The sequence below is a fragment of the Sinocyclocheilus anshuiensis genome, unplaced genomic scaffold (genome assembly GCF_001515605.1).
Source record: "Sinocyclocheilus anshuiensis isolate Anshui unplaced genomic scaffold, SAMN03320099.WGS_v1.1 scaffold283, whole genome shotgun sequence".
Taxonomy (NCBI): Eukaryota; Metazoa; Chordata; class Actinopteri; order Cypriniformes; family Cyprinidae; genus Sinocyclocheilus; species Sinocyclocheilus anshuiensis.
Window position 1 is genome coordinate 2294876 of NW_015549605.1, and position 18134 is coordinate 2313009.

The following is an 18134-nucleotide window of genomic DNA, read 5'->3' on the forward strand; positions in this document are numbered from 1 at the left end:
TCCGGTTTATAATGCATTTCTTTGTTTTGAAATGAATCTGTATTTTAATACTTCAAGGGAAGTTTTATATTAGTCAATTATATTAGTTTTTCTTCAATATTAGTGGCCAGATTGACAATATAACATATACAACGATAACCCGATCCACTGCACAAAAAGGGGAGGAACTGTTTTAGCGGCACACAAGTAGGCAGATACTTACTGAACGTGACTACTTGAAAGAAAATTAACTAAACTGGATAGATCACTTGTGACTTTTTTTACATACTTTACGATTTCTCAGGTACGTTCTCCACTGATTGAAACGACTTGGAATGATCCCCGTTACTTTTTATGTATTAACTAGCCTAGCTTAAATAGACTGTGGTCATTATGAAAACATCATGCGCCCTGTAACTTAATTTCTGTTGTACGTGCAGAATTACTGCAGCTGTTCCAGAGCTTAAACATCACTGATCGCCTGCACAACATGAGCTCTCCGAAGAAAGCGACTACTGAACCTCATGTCATCAAAGAGGAGGTAAGAATCTGTCTTAAAGTGATAGTTCATAAATACTGTCATCCTTTCCTCGCCCTCATGTTGATCCAAACCTGTGAGTTTCTTGCTATAGTGCACTTTTCCATGAAGTGAATGATGCCTGAGACTGTCAAAATGCCATTGCATTGCTTGGTTTTCATAGAGAAAAAGAAAATCATATGCAAAAGGGACAACATGAAGGTTCATTTTCGTGCAAACTGTCCCTTTGAAGTAATGTAATTCTCATGTGTTGTGCTTAAAGTACAAACTTATGAAGTGTAAACGTATGAATAATGTGTTTTTAGCTGATAGCCAGTGGAAAATGGGTGAAGCTTGAGAAGACCACATATGTGGATCCATCTGGAAGCACCAGGTATTGATCTGTGAATGATGTGTGACCTCTGGACTGAGTGGACATGATACCACTGATTGGAATGATCTTGTTTATTGTTGCTTACAATCAACCTAAAACATTGTTTGTGTGATTATTTATTAAAATCTTCAGGAAATGATCTGTATGCATATTTTTGTGAAACTTTGTCTCCTCAGAACATGGGAAACAGCAAAGAGAACAACCCGTGTCGCTAACAGCGCAGCCGATGGTGTGTACAGTCTCGTGCACTCTTATTTGAGCCTATTTTTATGCTTTAATGCTCTGTAATTATTCATATGTTTGGATTCATTTTAAGGTGTAGCAATCATAGCCCTTCTGAAGAGGACTCTTCATAAAGACTGTGTTGTAATGGTGAAGCAGTTTCGTCCACCCATGGGATGCAACACACTGGAGTTTCCTGCAGGTCTGCGTCTGATGATGAAATAACATAATATAAATCATATAATAGCACAGCCCTGCATCTTGAAAAAAAAATCTGCTGATTTACAAAAATATTGCCAAATTTTATTTATAAGTTTAAAAAAAATCAGTAAAATCTTTCATCATGTACAGTTTTTCACCAAATAAGAATGAAGAGAGTGAAAAGTGGAAATCAAGATTAGGCATAAAAAATAATGTCTTCAGAATCATTCATACATTTGATAATCAACTGAGAATGAAAGAAACTGTAATCTGGCTCAGAGGAAGATGGGAATCATGTCTTTGTGCCAGTTTTTCTGGTGATTAAGGGATAATATGAAACTTCTTCTCCTTATAAATGGTTGTCAAAAGCAAAAATGCTACGAAATGCATCATATTTTGTGAGAAAGTGTGACGTGCTTGAGCAAAACACACACTATTTTTTAAATCAGCACCCCAAAATTAGTAAGAAACAGGTTGCAAATATGATGCAGTGTACTGTATTTATTGATCATTCTCTGTGCATGAATATTTCAGGTCTGATAGATGACAACGAGACCGTTGAAACTGCTGCTTTGAGAGAACTAAAGGAGGAAACGGGTTACAAAGGGGAGGTGGTGGGCGTCACTCCAGGTACAGCTGCTGTAATGTGTGTGGATACCTGACAAAATGTATATAAATTAGAATATTTTAATGTCTCATTCCCATGTCTTTTAGTCACATGTTTAGACCCGGGCTTGTCTAACTGCACCACACAGATGGTGATGGTACATATCAATGGAGATGACCTTGAAAATATAAACCCCACTCAGCAGCTGGGTGAGTGAAGAAGCATCGGGAAGCACTTTATTATTATTTTATCACAGAATAATGAAGAAGTCCATATTGTGTTTTAAATTAATGCTAAGCAAGACTTTCTTTTTCTTTTGTCTCCATTGTGTGCATGTATAGGTGATGGAGGTATGTATTTGTTTTCAAAAAGTCACCATTGTTCTTCTTTTTCCTAAAAGTATATTAATGTTTGTCTCTTAGAATTTGTGGAGGTTATTCTTCTACCTCTGGATGAATTTCAGCAAAAAATTGATGGTGGGTGATCGTTTTGCTGAATTCTATCTAACTTTTAGTATGATTCAGTATGTTAGGTTTTGCTTTGATGTTCCTTCTTGTTATTTTTATAGAGCTGCTGCAGAAAGAGAAAATAGTGGTGGACTCTAAGGTGTATATTTATGCTATGGGAATGTCGCAGGCCTTCTTTAAACCCAGAGAGTTGCCTGTGCTGAAGCAGTGAGATGCACAAATCTGTCACCTGGAATACACTAAAGACAGACTGTCGTGAGCTCATCAGAGTGATGAAATCTATCAGTGCTTGACCATGGCCTTACTGTTTTACAGCGGTTGCCTGAACATTCCTGATAAACTAACAGTACTTAATTAAGAGGTATTCAGTGTTTGCACAGTTTTACAATTCATTATTAAATATATAGGAACTTACCAAACTAAAACTGTAGGTCTATTTTGTGAATTTTTTGAGTATGTCCTGTCTGATGTTGGCCTGTAATAACAAAAGAAATCCATAAAAAAGATAATAAAATAATTTATAGGTCATACAGTAAGAGTAAGTGTCACAAAAAGACTCTATAGGAAAGGTACTTTGTATTATGATCAGAACTTGGAGTAAATCTTGTAAAACTGACTCAAAAGGGTATTTTTGATGTACTGTATCTATGTATTCACATACGGTCAGTAGCAGATTATTATATATTGGGTCTACAGGACTGCAATGCGCAGGTAATTCTAAAATTTTACAGTTTATGCTGGAGGATGTATTTACAATGCTGTGTACCTGGATAACTATTAATTTTATCTAATAAATTTGACAGTTTACATTTTTGCATTTGTTTGTGGTTCTAACTTGTTATTGTTCCTATAGATCTTTATTTGTGCACATATTTAATAAGAGTGTAATCCAAATAAATTGCCAAACACAACTCTAGATTTCTTTCTTGGGTTTATTGGTCGAATGCACATCTTAAAACTTGGCGCTGAGTTCTTGTATATTTCTATACATTTATAGGCTAATTTATATTTAATGTAATGAATAAAAAAATCAACTCAATATAGTTATCTAAATTATACACGTATAAACGGTTAACAATTCTAAATATTGAATGTATTTATATTTTTGTAGACTTTATAGTTATGGAGGATGAAACCTGCAAAAACAAATAAATATGCAAATAAATAAATGTCTATAAATACACAAATTCTTGTTTAAATACATATAGAAATAATTAAACATGTGATTAAAGGCACGAAGTTCGTCCGGAAAAGTGACGTGGTTCCGGGGTCCTGAATATTAAACATTTTTCGCGCCAACATTGAAACCAGTCCAGATCCAGCACAGAGATATTTAATCGCTTTCATTTAAAAACATAGCTAATAAAAGCGATCGAAATAAAAATGACAGGTAAGCTCAGTAGAATATCAGTACAAATGCTAGGCTAGTTTATTACTCTGTTGAATAAAGCATAGTTAAGTTAGATGAGACATGCAAGTTCCTACAGTTCCTGGTGAAGCAAGACGTTTAAATCTGTTACCTAGCAAAATATCTTTGTCTGATTTAGCCGTATCACTAAATACTACATAATGTATATCATGATATAATAAGTTGAATATATTGCTTAATTTGTCTAGTGCTGATTTCGTTGTCAACAAGTTCTTTTGTATGCTGTTGTTGCTTATTTGCCATACAGTTTTGACTATAGTATATTCCTGTACTTTATCTGATCATATATTTGATATGTAGTGCATGTGTAATAGTAAGTGTGTAGCATATAGTCCACGACAGTCAACATTATACTGATATATTTAATCAATGTGTATTATACTGTTCTATATGTATTTATATGGTATATTATATTTGATTCTTCCTAAATGTTATATGTTGTAAACTTGCTGAAAGTGAAGTATATATTTTACTGTAATAGTATATATCTATGAGCATATACTGTTATGCTATGTAGCTTTTGTAACATTTAGTAATACTGTACTATGTAATTCGGTTAAATGAATCTGCGTTCATGTCTCTGACATCAGAGGAGGAGAATCTGGACATGTTGCTGTCTTTATTTGCGGAGAGTGAGAGCCAGGAACAGGAGACTCCCGCCGCTGGAGAGGGCAGTGACAATCTAGATGACCTCTTTGATGAGGATGATGACGGTGATCCCTATATTGAGCCGGAAGAGGAAGACGACGTGGCACCTGGGAAATCCAGCTCAGCTGAAGGGGACAGTGACTTAAATAAGTCAAAGGAAGATCTGGAGGGTAAAGCTCTGTAGTTATTCTAGGCTATATGTGCATATAAATGTGCAGGCAGGTTATGCATGTGTTGTTGTGTGCTGATCATGAGTGTATTTGTCTTTCAGCTGAGCTGAAATTAATGCAGCAGAAGATGCAAAAACTACAGCAGCAGCTGGAGGCCTCACAGAAAACCACACAGCCTGAAAACAAACCCTCCGTCCAGAGACAGACCAGCACTAAATCCTTAACACCACCTCAGGGGGTTTCGAAAACTCCCCCACCAACACGACAGGACAGCGATGGCTCTCCTCCATCAGATGTCACAGCAAAGCTGAAAAACAAGCAGAGGACGGCCCACCAATCCAAAGCAGGTGCATGCTGGAGTGATTCTTTTTGCTTTCAAAAATAGAAATATATGAAAATCATATGAACTTTTAATAAAACATTTTTTTGGGTAAACAAGCCGCCTCAGAAAAGCAGACTCCTATTGGCCAGAGTATGAACAACTGCCAGTCTCAGCCAATAAGTGACAGTGCAAAAGTAAACAGCACTTTAAAGTCACCGCCCCCTCTCAAGACTCCTCCCACTGTGCGTCAGGCTACGCCTCGTTCATCTGTCAGTCAAGAGGTTGCTGTGGAGAAGTTCTCAGGCCTTAGACTTAGGTCAGTGGGCTTGTTGAAATGATTAATATTCCTCTAATTGGTTTAATTATATGGAAAATAAATGTCAATTTTGAAGTTTAGTTATTCTAATATGCTGATTTGGTGCTCAAGAAACATTTCTCATTATTATCGATATTAAAAACTGTTTTTGCTGCTTAATCTTATTTGCTGCTTAAGCTATCCTTTTGAACTTTCTATTCAAAGTATTCTGAAAACTATCATGTTTACACAAAAATAACTTTTAAATGTTAATATCAAGTACTATAATTGATAGTAATTGAACAGCAAATCAGCATATTAGATTGATTTCTTAAGGATCATATGACACTGAAGACTGGAGTAATGATGCTGAAAATTCAGCTTTGACATCACAGAATTAATTATTTTAAAATATATTAAAATAGTTGTAATAAAATTGCACAATATTACTGTTTTTACATCAAATAAATGCAGGCATGGTGAGCATAAGAGACTTCTTTCAAAAACATTTTTAAAAAATCATAATTATTCCAGACATTTGACCAGGAGTGTAAATATGTATTTGAGATTTATTTCTCTTACTTTAAAAAAAAAAAACAGTGTTATATTTCCCTGTAGGAATCCACGTCTGTCTTCCATAGACATTGAGCAAAAAATGGCCAGCCGCAGACTGATCAAGCTCTCTCAGTTGCCTGATCGACTGGCCAGGGACAATTTAGAGGACAGTGACTGGGTCACATTCGCAGTGGTGATAAATAAAATCACCCCACAGAGCAAAAACAATGTAAGGGACCATCATTTCCAAGATCTGATATTCTGTATATTAAATATTGTATATTCATCTACATGCTTGTTCTTTTTTTGTAGGGGAAAACCTTCAGCATTTGGAAGCTGAATAATCTTCATAATCTGGAAGTGAATGTGTCTCTCTTCCTGTTTGGGTCTGTTCACACGGATCTGTGGAAGACTGACACTGGGACAGTGATTGGCATCCTCAATCCCAATCCAATGAAGAACAAGGATGGTTCCAATGAGGTTTGTCTCATAAAACCTCTCAATATCAATTGCTTTATCTTTAAAAACAATAAGAATTAAAAATGGACTATTTGCATCCTTAATAATTGATTGACTGGAACTAAAATAATATTTAATTTAATGTTACAATAATGTTTATTTTTAAAAACATTACGTCAAAATTGACCCTTTTTACTTTTGTTAAATTCCTGATCTTACTGTGAAAGATTCAGCTGTGCACCTTATTCCACAGAAAAACATTTTACCTGAATTGTTCATTAAAATATAATATCTTTTTCTACCTCCGATATCTTTCCTTTTTTCGGCTTATGTCAGCAAGTCTTATTTAATGTATTACCTCTCCAACAACTGTCATATAGAGACCCTTATACTGTAATATAAAGCAAGAATACCAGTGTTGTTATAGCAAATTATTAAAAATCATTTTTGGTAATTAAAATAAATAATACAAATATTAAAGACCGTTTTTGGAATAAATTAAAGTTGGCATACTAAAATGACTACAATTAAAATAAATTAAATTCAATAAATTTAAATATAAATATCCTTAAATGCTCATTAAAATGGAAAAAAAGTACATGACAAAATGAAAATATAAAAGTAAAAGGTGTTTCCAAATGTTAATAAATACAATTATAAAATATAAATAATATTAAAGTAGCAGTATACAAATAAAATAAAAAATTATCGTACATAACCCCTTTTTAAATCCAAATGATAGGAGTAAAACAGGTTGAGAACAACATTTCCTGTTCATGTCATGTTTCTCCAGCTCTGCCTGACCGTGGATCACCCACAGAAGGTCCTTATAATGGGAGAAGCCATGGACTTCGGCACTTGCAAGGCTAAAAAGAAGAACGGAGACTCTTGCACTCAGCTAGTCAACCTGGTGAGTCTCCAAACATCATGCTTTACTGCAGTAATTCACAGTCAGCCAATTCATTATTACTGTTTGCTTGAACAGTTTGAATGCCAGTACTGCCAGTATCACGTTAAAGCCCAGTACAAGAAACTGAGCTCGAAGAGATCGGAGCTTCAGTCCAGCTTCACAGGCTCCGCCCCTGGCAAAGGAAGGGGGCGGGGCAGTTTGAGGGAGCGCCTGTGCCAATCTGATTTCCACTATGGGGGCATGTCCTCGCTCACCTGTGCGCCCTCAATGTGAGTTCACTGCCTCTTTTTATGACCGTCACCTCCCTTTAAATCCACCCAAACCCTGCAATTATTGCATGAATCTTTTATTTCGACAGGTCTGCCCCACAGCCAAAGAAACAACCCACTATACAGTCTGTTTTGGCTTCCATCCCAACTAAGAAACTTGGTAAACTTGTTTAGTACTTTTATTTCCCAAATGTGCTGGTGTTCATGTTGTCTAATCAAGTCTTACTTCATGTAGTTCTGAATTCAGGTGAGGTGTCAGGCTGTTCAGATGACTTCAAAGGCCTGATGTCTATGCCGACGCCTGGAGCGCTTCATATTAAGAAACACTTAGGACAAGCCAAGAATACAGGTCATTTTAAAGGGATAATTCATCCAAAAAATTGACTTTACTCCCCCTTATGTTGTTCCAAACCCTGTAAGATAACTTCAAATCTCATTTACGCTTGTGCATATTCAAACCATAGGCCATCACGCTAGATTTGACATCAAACACTGTTGGTTTTCATGCGTTTTATGTAATTTGAGCGCTACTGGTTGCTCTCCTATTAACTATGAATGTTCTCTGATGCTGCAGTACTGTTTTGGGCCAGCAGATGTCTGCCAAATGCCGCCCCACAATTTTCATCCAAAGAAATAAACCAAAAGCAAGCACATTTGTCACTGGAATATAAGCAGAGTTTCTGTGGGTCTATGAGTTATACAAATTAAGGCCTAAAAAGGTACTAAATCAGGGCTGAAAGTCTTTGTAAAGTCATGGCATTAAAGATAGATATGTATAAAAACCTGTTTTCCCTTTGAAAAACGTAGATTTGTTTAGAAAAAACAAGACTTCCTATTTTTTATTTTTGTCATTTTGCTTTTCAAGCAAATGTATCTTTATTTAAAAAATCTTCAGACATTTCCGCTGGAAACCAAGACGAGTTTTCTGCATGAACTCTCCATTGTACCTTCATAAAACCAAGAGAAAACCCCTGTGTATGGCCTCAGTGCATACTAATAACCATGCCAATTTAATCTCCAACTTGCCTTTATTTAATTTAGCTGTTGCAGGATCTTCAGTTCAGTCTATATCTGCGTCTGACCTTCTCAAGCAGCAGAAAGAAGAGCATCAGCAGAGAATGTTGGCTCGAAAGAAGAGGGCAGAAGAGATTCAGAAGAGGCGAGAGGCGTTTGTTCTAATTAATGTTGCTTTAACTACTGATTGTATTTGTTTTGCATTACATTTGGAAGCTGATACATTGTTTAGTGATTCAGTATTGAGTTTTTGGGGTGATTTATAGCTCTAACTTCTGTAAACTGCAAATCCTTTGTGCTTATGATCAAGAAGACCTTTAACCTGTCCCTGTAGTATATGTACTATAAATATGAGCTCTTCTCTACCCAGGGTGCTCCAGAGTAGTGCTCCCTCCCGGCCGAATGCAAGCAGGGGTCCCTTGCTCTCCCCAAAAGCTGCCTCGGAGGTTCCGAAGGGGTCGCCTGGCCTCACGTCCCGTCTCTCAGGCCCTCCTGTGCCCACACTGGGCCGTGGCTTTTCAGAAGGAGAGGACATCCTCCTTGATCTGTCTCCACCTTCATCAAAGGGCCTCTCAGCCGCAAAGGTACTGTTTCGGGAAAGTGCTCCATTATTTGTTAAAGAATATTTTCAATTCCGGAACATTTTGTTGTAGTGTTTTTTTTGTTTGTTTTTTCTCCTTCCAACTGGAATTTTATGTAAAGTAAAAATGTTACTAATAAAAAGTAAAAACATTTGATTAACTATTTACTAAATTAAAAACAACTTAAATTAAATGGGTTTTAAGTTCATTAACATTAAAAGTTTTTAATGTCTTATATCAATAGTTTTTAAATAAATTCAAAATTAAAGACATTTGTACTTTTAAAAAATTATGAATAATTTTGTTATTAATTTTCATTTATATGTATATATTTGAATATATATATAGGTGTGTATATATGTGTATATTTAATATTTAAACTAAATATTTTTACATTTCTTATTTTGTATCAAAAATGACAATAAGAATAAACTATGCTGCAATGCATCTTTTAATTTTCTCTTAAATACAAAAGCTGTCACTAGAGTTGTTAGTTTGTGTTTTTATACTTTATTATAATTTTCCACGGACCCCCAGCAATACCTTGCAGCCCCCTCTGGGTCCCTAGTTTGAAAACCCTCGATCTAATTGATGCTTTCAGAAAGAATTCTAGCACAAACATTCAATTTGTTTATCATATTGTTTATTTATAAAAATGTTTATAATATTGTTTATTGCTTAGTTGGCGGCAGTGAGGAAACTCCAAGCTAAAGGCTCAGTCATGGTTAAAGACGACCCGAATGCTGTAAAACGCAAGCGAGCCAACAGCGATGACATCGCAGATCGAGTAGAGCAAAATCTCTCCACACCTAAAGGTATAGATATTCATATCAGTTTTATGATTCACTGTTTGCTTGTTTGTTTTTCTCTGTGGCACTTATTCTGCTGAAAACCCATCTGCAGTGTCAGATGAAAATTCAACTGGTGAGGAGGAGGAGCCAGCTCAGAAAAAGAGGCGGGAACAGCTAGAGTACATCCAATCGGAGGAGTTTCAGCGCATCCTCAACGCCAAGTCCTCAAACTCGTGGATGATGGGAGAGGTGTGTGTTTTGGCTGAACATTAGTGCATGTGTGTTTTGATATGAATGTCAGTGCTTTTATATTTGATGATGTCACAGTGGGTGGGCGGAGCTTGCGGTTGTTTTGAAAGCGTTCGGCGTGATCTGTCCAGATGGCATTATTTGATTTGGATTCTGTAGTGTTTCTTTTGCCACATGCGATATAAAATGATGGAAGCCATGTCCCATTGGCGTGTGCTTGCATGTTTGACAAAATATCTTGCGTCTAGATTGAGGAGCGGGCCATGCAGGAGTATTTTGAGCCGCTGGTGCAAAAAGAGAAGATGGAGGAGAAGATGAAGAGCATCAGGGAGATGAAGTGTCGAGCCGTCACCTGCAAAACTGTAAGTCAGCAAATTTGCAACTAAAGAGATTCAGCATCTGTCCTTTATGCGGAGTAATCCAGTGCAAAACATGGGTCAGAAAAAGCACTGGATGCATTTTGAATTTCAAGTGGTCCACTTGAAAATCCCTACAGTGTGTCTCATTCAAGTCCTCATGAAAACAGAACGATTTCTCCTGCATCATTATTAGCTAATCAGTATTTATTCACAGCAAGTCATAATGATGAACCAATTTTGAACATGATTTGTGACATAATACTTCAATAAATTTTAAGAGGAATGAAAGGCAAACAAACCTCTCTAGATGCTAATTAGACAATTATGAGGTTTCGGACTGATTACACCTGTAAATCTCGGCCTGTTTATGCGGTTTAGTTTATGAGCCCCTTTCGCCCGCAGTGTAAATACTCCCACTTTAAACCAGCGGACCGCTGTGTGGTAGAGAAACACGACTACCATTGGCATGACGCCGTCAAACACTTCTTTAAATGCCCCTGCGGTCAGAGAAAGATCTGCCTGGCACGAATGCCACATGGAGCCTGCAGGTGAGGGGACGCAGCAGTACCTTTATTATTTATGTGTTACATTTTATAAAAGACGTTTGATAACATACTGGCAGTTTAATACTTAACTGTTAGATTAATATTTGTTATTGCATGTTGTAATAACATAAATTTCACTTTCCATTTTAGCCATTGTGGACTTTTTAAGTGGGAGAGAGATGGCATGTTAAAGGTACAGTTTAAAAAAATTTTTTTTACTGTTTTTGTTTTTACTTATTTTTATTTATTTAATTGTGACTCCTTGATTCTGATTGTTTGACAAGTTACAACTGAATTAATTAAATGTTCTAAAACTCCACAGCTTTGCTGTATTATTTTAGTGTTATGTACTGTTGTAGTACATTAATATTTTGAGTTGGCCTTTTATTGTTTTTTTAAGTTTGATTTTGTGCTTTTGTCCATTTTTTTTTAATATATATTTTTATTCAGTTTTAGCTGGAGTAGTTTTAGTACTTATTTCAGTCTTTTTAGAGCTGCTTTACAGCACAATTGATTTGTTTGCGTCTTTGAATCATTATTTTCTTGTTTATCCCTATAAAGCTGCTTTTAAACAATCTTTATTATATAAAGAATTATATAAATAAAGGTGACTTAACTTGAGTTTGTTGCAATACAGGGAAAGTTCACCCAAAAATGAAAATTCTGTCATTAATTACTCACCCTCATGTCGTTCCACACACTGCAGATATGAAGTAGTTCCAGGCTTGTTGAACATGACCAAGTTGAATATCACTTTGCCGCATTCTGTCCGAATTGTTACAAAATTTCATATATATATATACACACACAGGCAAAATATACACTCCACTTCCCAGTGTGGCTGCATTATTTTATAATTATTTTTTTTTTCCATTAAATTTTTTGTTAATTATGTCATCAGTTATTCAAGAATTTATTAGTGTATTTCGAATGTATTTATTACAATTTGTATTATGTCTTTCAATGGCATAATTATACGAGCGTGTATTTGGTAACTAGCTCCAGTTTTGACCTGTCTCTCATTTTCACAGGAGAAAAAGGGACCCAAAATAGGAGGGGAGCTACTGTTGCCACGCGGAGAGGAACAGCCCAAATTCCTCAACAGTTTAAAGTAGAGTCAGCTGTCCCGTGTGTGGCCTGAGCCCAGTCTCAATCAGAAGAGGAGGCTTCTGTGTCTTCATAATCAGAGAGTGAAGGGGCATCAGCATTACATTTGTGTTGGTCAATCTGTTTTTAGTACCTTAATGTTTATCTGTTGTCTATATATGTTGTTTTAAGATAAACTATCAAGCCTTTTTAAATGTAAATATTCTTATGTTCTGTTATTATTTTAATTGTGAACTTTTATATCAACCATGTCAAGCACACCTGAATTAAGCAATACTGAGTGAGCTTGCAATGTTTTATAGACTTTCTGTGAACGTTCTCCTATTGATTTGACTGGAGGGACTGGCACACATGCTAAATCTTGTCTGTCTCCCGGCACGCAGTGATATTTTAAACTTTATTACCCCTGTGTGCTCTTCTTTAAGCAGTAGGAGTGGCAGGAAGTCGTTCTCCTGTCAGTCAGGTGCATGTGAGATTCGGTTAGCGGCACCGAGGCTCAGGAAGGTTGATAAATCTTTCTTTCCACTTGTTTCTTTCTCCCTCATTTTCCCATCGGTCTAAGCTCTCAGCACAGGAATGTCACTCCGTTGCCAGCAAATACTGCCTTGGAATTATTATCCCGTCTGTAAGGCACACAAACCTGGGCTTTTTTACTATATATATATATATATATATATATATATATACACCGTATTTATGAGTTTACAAGATGTTGCAATATAGGCAAAAGTCGGGTCTTTTGCATTTTTTCTTTTATTGGCTTTCCCTTTTTTATGATTCTGGGTGGGTACGTTTTATATCGAATCCTCACTAATGTGGAAAATCAAAGAAGCTTTAGTCACACAAGAGTACAGATTGAAAGTTATTAAAAAGAGGTCAGATGACAGCTGAATGTAATTATCGAAGAAGGAAATAAGGAGTTGCTCTTGGAAAACCGCTTAGCACAAACTAATGAATGTTTTGATAAAGAGTCCAATAATAGAGTAAAGATAAGCAATTAGAACGGGGGGGGGGTAGTCATGTTGCAAACACAAAAACCCTTTTATTATACATGTATTAAAAGCTTTAAATCTATAAGTGCTTAAATGTTGTGAATAATTTTATAATGTCATGAAAGTATTCCTCAAAAATCCACTTCCTGAGGCATTGCACGGGCTCATAAGTGCTCAGACATAGTGGCGGTGGTGAGGGTATCGTGGGTGTTGCCCATCATAGTGGAATTCTCTCCACTGCTCATTCTTCTCTCTGGTCCTCTCGTACTGTTCTGTTGATACAAAGACAGACAGCAGCTGGCAGTGGATCAATTTCTCAAAGATTTTTATATCTTACATGACAAAAGGTAACCATTTTTTAAAGGAACAGCTCACTCCATGGCAAATTGCTGAAAATTCACTCTCTGTCAGGCCATTCAAGATGTAGATGAGTTTGTTTCTTCATCAGAACAGATTTGGAGAAATTTAGCATTAGCATTTGCTCACCAGTGGATCCTCTGCAGTGAATGGGTGCCGTCAGAATGAGAGTCCAAACAGCTGATAAAAACATCATAATAAAAGTAATCCACACCACTCCAGTCCATCAATTAACATCTTGTGAAACAGAAAGCTGCATGTTTGTAAGAAACAAATCCTTCATTAAGAATTAAGTTTTTGTCTTCAAACTTTTGGCTTCTGGCTGAAATATGAGTGCATAATATTACTTTGTCCAATGAAAAAGCCATCTTGTCTGGATCAGGAGAGAAATATGCACAGCTAAAGCAGTCCAAAACCTTTCTAAACAAATATGTTGGTGGATTTTGATGTGAGAGGACAACAAGGAATGGACACTTTCACTAAAGAACGCATTATTAAAACCAGTTAAACTGTTAAAAAGCCTGTTAGAAATGGATAGTTTCTTGCAAACTGGCAGCTTTTCGTTTCACAAGACATTAACTGATGGACTGTAAGTCATGTGGATTTGTATTGTGAGGTTTTTATCAGCTGTTTGGTCTCCCATTCTGACGGCACCCATTCACTGCAGAGGATCCATATGTGTGCAAGTGATGTAAGGCTACATTTCTCCAAATCTGTTTCGGTGAAGAAACAAACTCACATCTTGGATGGCCTGAGGGAGAGCAAATTTTCCTTTTTGGGTGAACTATTCCTTTTAAGTCTAAAATAAATGTAGTCTTTGTGCTTCCAATTATGATAATCGTCAAAAAGGAATTCTGTGCTCAGAATTCTGATTTTCAAATTTAAATTTAAACGACTGCACCAAATGTTCTGTTTACCTCCAAATCAGTTAAGCAATTTAATGTCACCAGTCTAGTGTACTGGATCATAAGAGGCTCAGAGGCACTGCTGTTATCAGCCTCTGATTAGTCCAGCAGTCCTGTCTGGGAACTCTATCCTGTAGAAGGTTTGATCAGCATGTTTCTCTTTTCTGGAAGCCAAGATAATCAAACAGGGAGATCAGTCTCACCATCGCGCTCCTCCTCTAAATAGTTCTCATATTCGTTGTTTTGTTCCTCTAAGTGCTCTCTCCTTCGCTCGTTTGCAGCCATCTTCACCCTCTGCTCCGCTAAAAGATATGTAGATTTTAGCATACAATGATGACATGTAAATGAGATATGTTTTTTCTTATCCTCACCAATGCTGCATTTATTTGATCAAAAATACTGAAATATTGTGAAATATTATTACAATTTAAAATAAGTGTTTTCGATTTTATTATATTTTAAAATGTAATTTATTCCTGTGATGTCACAGCTGAATTTTCAGCATCATTACTCCAGTCTTCAGATCCTTCAGAATTCATTCTGAAATGATAATTTGCTACTTAAGAGACATTTCTTATTATTATCAGTGTTGAAAACAGTTGTGCTGCTTAATATTTTTGCGCAAACCATGAAACCATTTTTTTTTTTCAGGATTCTTGAAATCCTGATTTCAAGAAATGACAAGCTGATCTCAAAATGAACAAATATCGGGTGCAATTGCTTTGGGATTTTATGAAACAAATAGACATGAGCAGTTAAGTGTCTACTATCCTTGCAATCCTGCACTTTTCTGGTTGCTCTCATCTCTGGAGACGTCCTCAAACGCTCTAGACTGTACAACATAAACAGGTTTAAGGGTGACACACACTCCTATAAACCAGCTGACAGCAGCTCACAGATTTGAGCAAATTGGGTGCCAAAAATCATCTAGATTTTGCTCGCTGTCTTTCTTTCTCTATCGTGAGGGAGGTTAGTTTAGCTCACGTAAGCACATTCCAGTCTCGAGCCCCAACTGCTTTAACTCCAACCTGCAGTGTCTGCTCCTGCACCATCACACACACACACTGCTGACAATTAAAATGCACTTCAGTAAAACATTTCCATGCCTTCATTGCTGCAATCGTAGGCTGGCGGGGTAAAGGATGGCCTGATGCAGTGTCCATAAGTGTGTGTGTGTCTGTAGGAGAGAGAACACTGCTCCATATTGTCCTGTTGGACCTTCTAGCCCAGTGTTTTTGACTCCGAGCCTCCCACTGTCCAAGATAATATTCAAACATTTTTCTTGGTGAATAAATTCAAATAGCTTTTTTTTTGTGATTTTGTGACTCTAGACAAAAAATTAAAAAAGGTGTGACACGGTTGTGACTCTATCTCACAAATCTGACGTTTTTTGTCACAAATTTGATTTTATATCAATTCTGAGGAAAAAATCACATTGGGATATAAACTCAGAACTGCGAAATGTAAATGTTTTTTCTTAATTCTGAGGTAAAAAGAGATGTAAATTCTGAGGGAAAAAAAGTCAAAATTATGACAAACTCACTATTGTGAGAAGTTAGAATTGTGAGAAAAGGTCATAACCTTTTTAAAAGATTTATTCCATTGCAGAAAAAGAATTGTGAGATGTAAACTCTGAGTTAAGAAGAAAAGTCCAAACTCTTGAGGTATAAACTCAGAATTGTCAGAAAAGAATCAGAATTCTGAATTTATTTATTAATTTTGACCTTTTTCTCCTAGAATTGAGAGAAAAAAGTAATAGATGAAAACTTCCATAAAGAACTGTATATTCTTCAATATAAAAAAAAATGTTAAGTGGGCTTAAGAAATATAATGTAGGTTTACATGATGTACATCTAGCTTTTTTTTATTTATTAAATAGTTTTTTTTTCCAGTTGAGGTCTGGTCAAATTTGCATATTGTGTTAGGGTCAATGACTCTTTCATCTGCATATTTAATTACAGTAAGTAGGCCTGGGTAAGGAGTTGGGGGCTATAAAGACTAAATTGTTGATTTTGGTAATAAATATTGCTTTTACAGTTCTGTTTTTTTTAAATCACCATCATACACTGGAAAAAATAGTGTAGAAACAATTTTCACTCAGAAATTGCAAATAAAATTTCACATAGAAAAGCCTAGTAACACATTAAATTAAGCTTCATGTATTGAAGTAGAAAGACTGAAATAGTATTTTTTTTGTAAAATGTACTCAAGTTCTAATATCTGAGAATGACGTTTAAGAAGGCATTTCTTCACATCTGTATCCTATTGCGGCGTGCATTAGCATAAATGTGAATACAATTTAATGGGAGATTACTTAAAGTTGACTTTAAGCTCTTTAATTGTTAAAGTACATATTAGGAATGTAATAGTTTCTTTGTTTTGATTAAACCTACAAAGATAATGAGAAAAGCAGAGCTGAGATGGGAAAAAAGGACAGTTTTACTGCACTCACCATAGTACTCTTCATAAGTTCTTGGGGATCTGCGACCGCGGCGTTTGAAGAAGTTTGAGGCATCAGATGCTGGCATGAAAACTCGTTTAGATGCTCCTGCTAAAGCAATGGAGTAAGATATGAGTGTGTGGGAGTTCGATTTGTAGTGTGTGTCTGTGTGTGTGTGTTGAACTCACCTTGAGCTTTACTGTCTTTTACATCTTTAACAGCTGCACTTTCCACCCCAGCCAACACTAAAGAGAAAGAGTTTTCTTTTCACTGTTTTTCTGTCAGGTCTTTAAGAATCATTTTTTAAGATCATAAATTCTAACTCGTGTGTGTGTGTAATGTGGTTCATAGTTATTCTTTGTATAAAGCACATGAAATGAAAGTTAGCTTCGAATACAAAAAAATACCATGATATTACCACAGTTTTTAGACATGGTACCATAGTTGTACCTACCTACTGTATAGTACATTTTGGACATGTGTCCTAAAATACCCTCGTATATGAGTGTGGTAAGAATTTAGTACCCTGGTATCTTAAATCACAAAATACTCTTTTATTATGGTATGAAAGATTGTGCAGAAACTTTTTGAAGCAGGCTTTTTATTTAATCAATATTTACAGCATAAAATTCATTAAAAAAAAACATCTAAATGAGTTGTCATGGTCATTTTTTTTAAATTCATTTAATGGGGAAAAATGTATTGATTGGTAATAGGTACTCACCAATTAGAACGAGGACAGTGGGCAGCAGTGTGAGCAGGACAGTATGAGTCCCAGCCATCCTTCAGAAGATGAGTGTGTCTTATGCAGGTACCAGAACCACAGCAGACAGTCCTGAGACCTGAGAGATAGTGTGTGTGTGTGAGAGAGAGAGAGAGAAGAGGGAAGGCAAAGGAAAGGGGGAGCTGGAATTTCACTGGCCCAGGGGAATGAAGGAGGAGCGAGAGAGGGAGACACGGACCCCAGCGCACATCCACTGATCAGACCATCTGTCTGTGCACAACAGCCTCTATCATCACTCAATGTTACTGTTCAAACTTTTCGATCTGGCAGGTTTACGGATTAGCATCAGGTTTCCATTCCAATGAAACAAATGAACAGCAGATCAAGTGTGTGATGGATTTCTCAAGCAGCTACTCATCAGGATTAATTAAATATCAGCACTTTCACCTGTCAGCAAAATAATACTCTGTGCATTCCCCGGAGATCGATCGATCTCCTATCTATCTATCTATCTATCTATCTATCTACAGGTGCATCTCAATAAATTAGAATGTCGTGGAAAAGTTCATTTATTTCAGTAATTCAACTCAAATTGTGAAACTCGTGTATTAAATAAATTCAATGCA

The 18134-nt window shown here is 36.2% G+C and overlaps 3 protein-coding genes across 7 annotated transcripts in view; 2 read left to right on the top strand and 1 right to left on the bottom strand.

Moving 5' to 3' along the window:
- Positions 1–3182, top strand: part of LOC107658859 (ADP-sugar pyrophosphatase-like) — a 73359-nt gene extending 70177 nt beyond the window's left edge. For 2 of the 3 annotated variants that reach the window (XM_016447544.1, XM_016447545.1), the window contains exons 2-10: positions 420–520; positions 823–890; positions 1067–1119; positions 1207–1314; positions 1848–1943; positions 2028–2129; positions 2262–2270; positions 2343–2396; positions 2489–3182. In XM_016447544.1, coding sequence (XP_016303030.1) covers positions 470–520; positions 823–890; positions 1067–1119; positions 1207–1314; positions 1848–1943; positions 2028–2129; positions 2262–2270; positions 2343–2396; positions 2489–2598 — 651 coding nt within the window. In that variant the 5' untranslated portion in view covers positions 420–469 and the 3' untranslated portion in view covers positions 2599–3182. Of the gene's footprint in view, positions 1–66; positions 284–419; positions 521–822; positions 891–1066; positions 1120–1206; positions 1315–1847; positions 1944–2027; positions 2130–2261; positions 2271–2342; positions 2397–2488 lie in introns of those variants that run through there. The other variant, XM_016447543.1, reaches the window with a different exon arrangement.
- A 504-nt stretch (positions 3183–3686) lies between these two features.
- On the top strand, positions 3687–12746 carry mcm10 (minichromosome maintenance 10 replication initiation factor). Of its 2 annotated transcripts, none has more exons than XM_016447546.1 (18): positions 3687–3777; positions 4401–4634; positions 4736–4981; positions 5074–5272; positions 5870–6035; positions 6119–6286; positions 7059–7175; positions 7251–7444; positions 7534–7604; positions 7680–7793; positions 8486–8603; positions 8829–9042; positions 9722–9854; positions 9943–10079; positions 10328–10441; positions 10841–10986; positions 11134–11176; positions 12015–12746. In XM_016447546.1, exons 1-18 carry the CDS (start codon positions 3771–3773, stop codon positions 12096–12098), a joined length of 2505 nt encoding a protein of 834 aa, XP_016303032.1. In that variant the 5' UTR covers positions 3687–3770; the 3' UTR covers positions 12099–12746. The 2 variants fall into 2 exon arrangements, with proteins under 2 accessions (XP_016303032.1, XP_016303033.1); XM_016447547.1 differs by having other exon boundaries at positions 4407–4634.
- A 50-nt stretch (positions 12747–12796) lies between these two features.
- On the bottom strand, positions 12797–17619 carry LOC107658769 (unique cartilage matrix-associated protein-like). 2 transcript variants are annotated; one of them, XM_016447421.1, is made up of 5 exons: positions 17509–17619; positions 16973–17029; positions 16797–16892; positions 14548–14646; positions 12797–13354 (listed from the first exon to the last, which is right to left on the bottom strand). In XM_016447421.1, exons 1-5 carry the CDS (start codon positions 17564–17566, stop codon positions 13257–13259), a joined length of 408 nt encoding a protein of 135 aa, XP_016302907.1. In that variant the 5' UTR covers positions 17567–17619; the 3' UTR covers positions 12797–13256. The 2 variants fall into 2 exon arrangements, with proteins under 2 accessions (XP_016302907.1, XP_016302906.1); XM_016447420.1 differs by having other exon boundaries at positions 12798–13354; positions 16797–16895.
- Between the last annotated feature and the right edge of the window lie 515 nt (positions 17620–18134).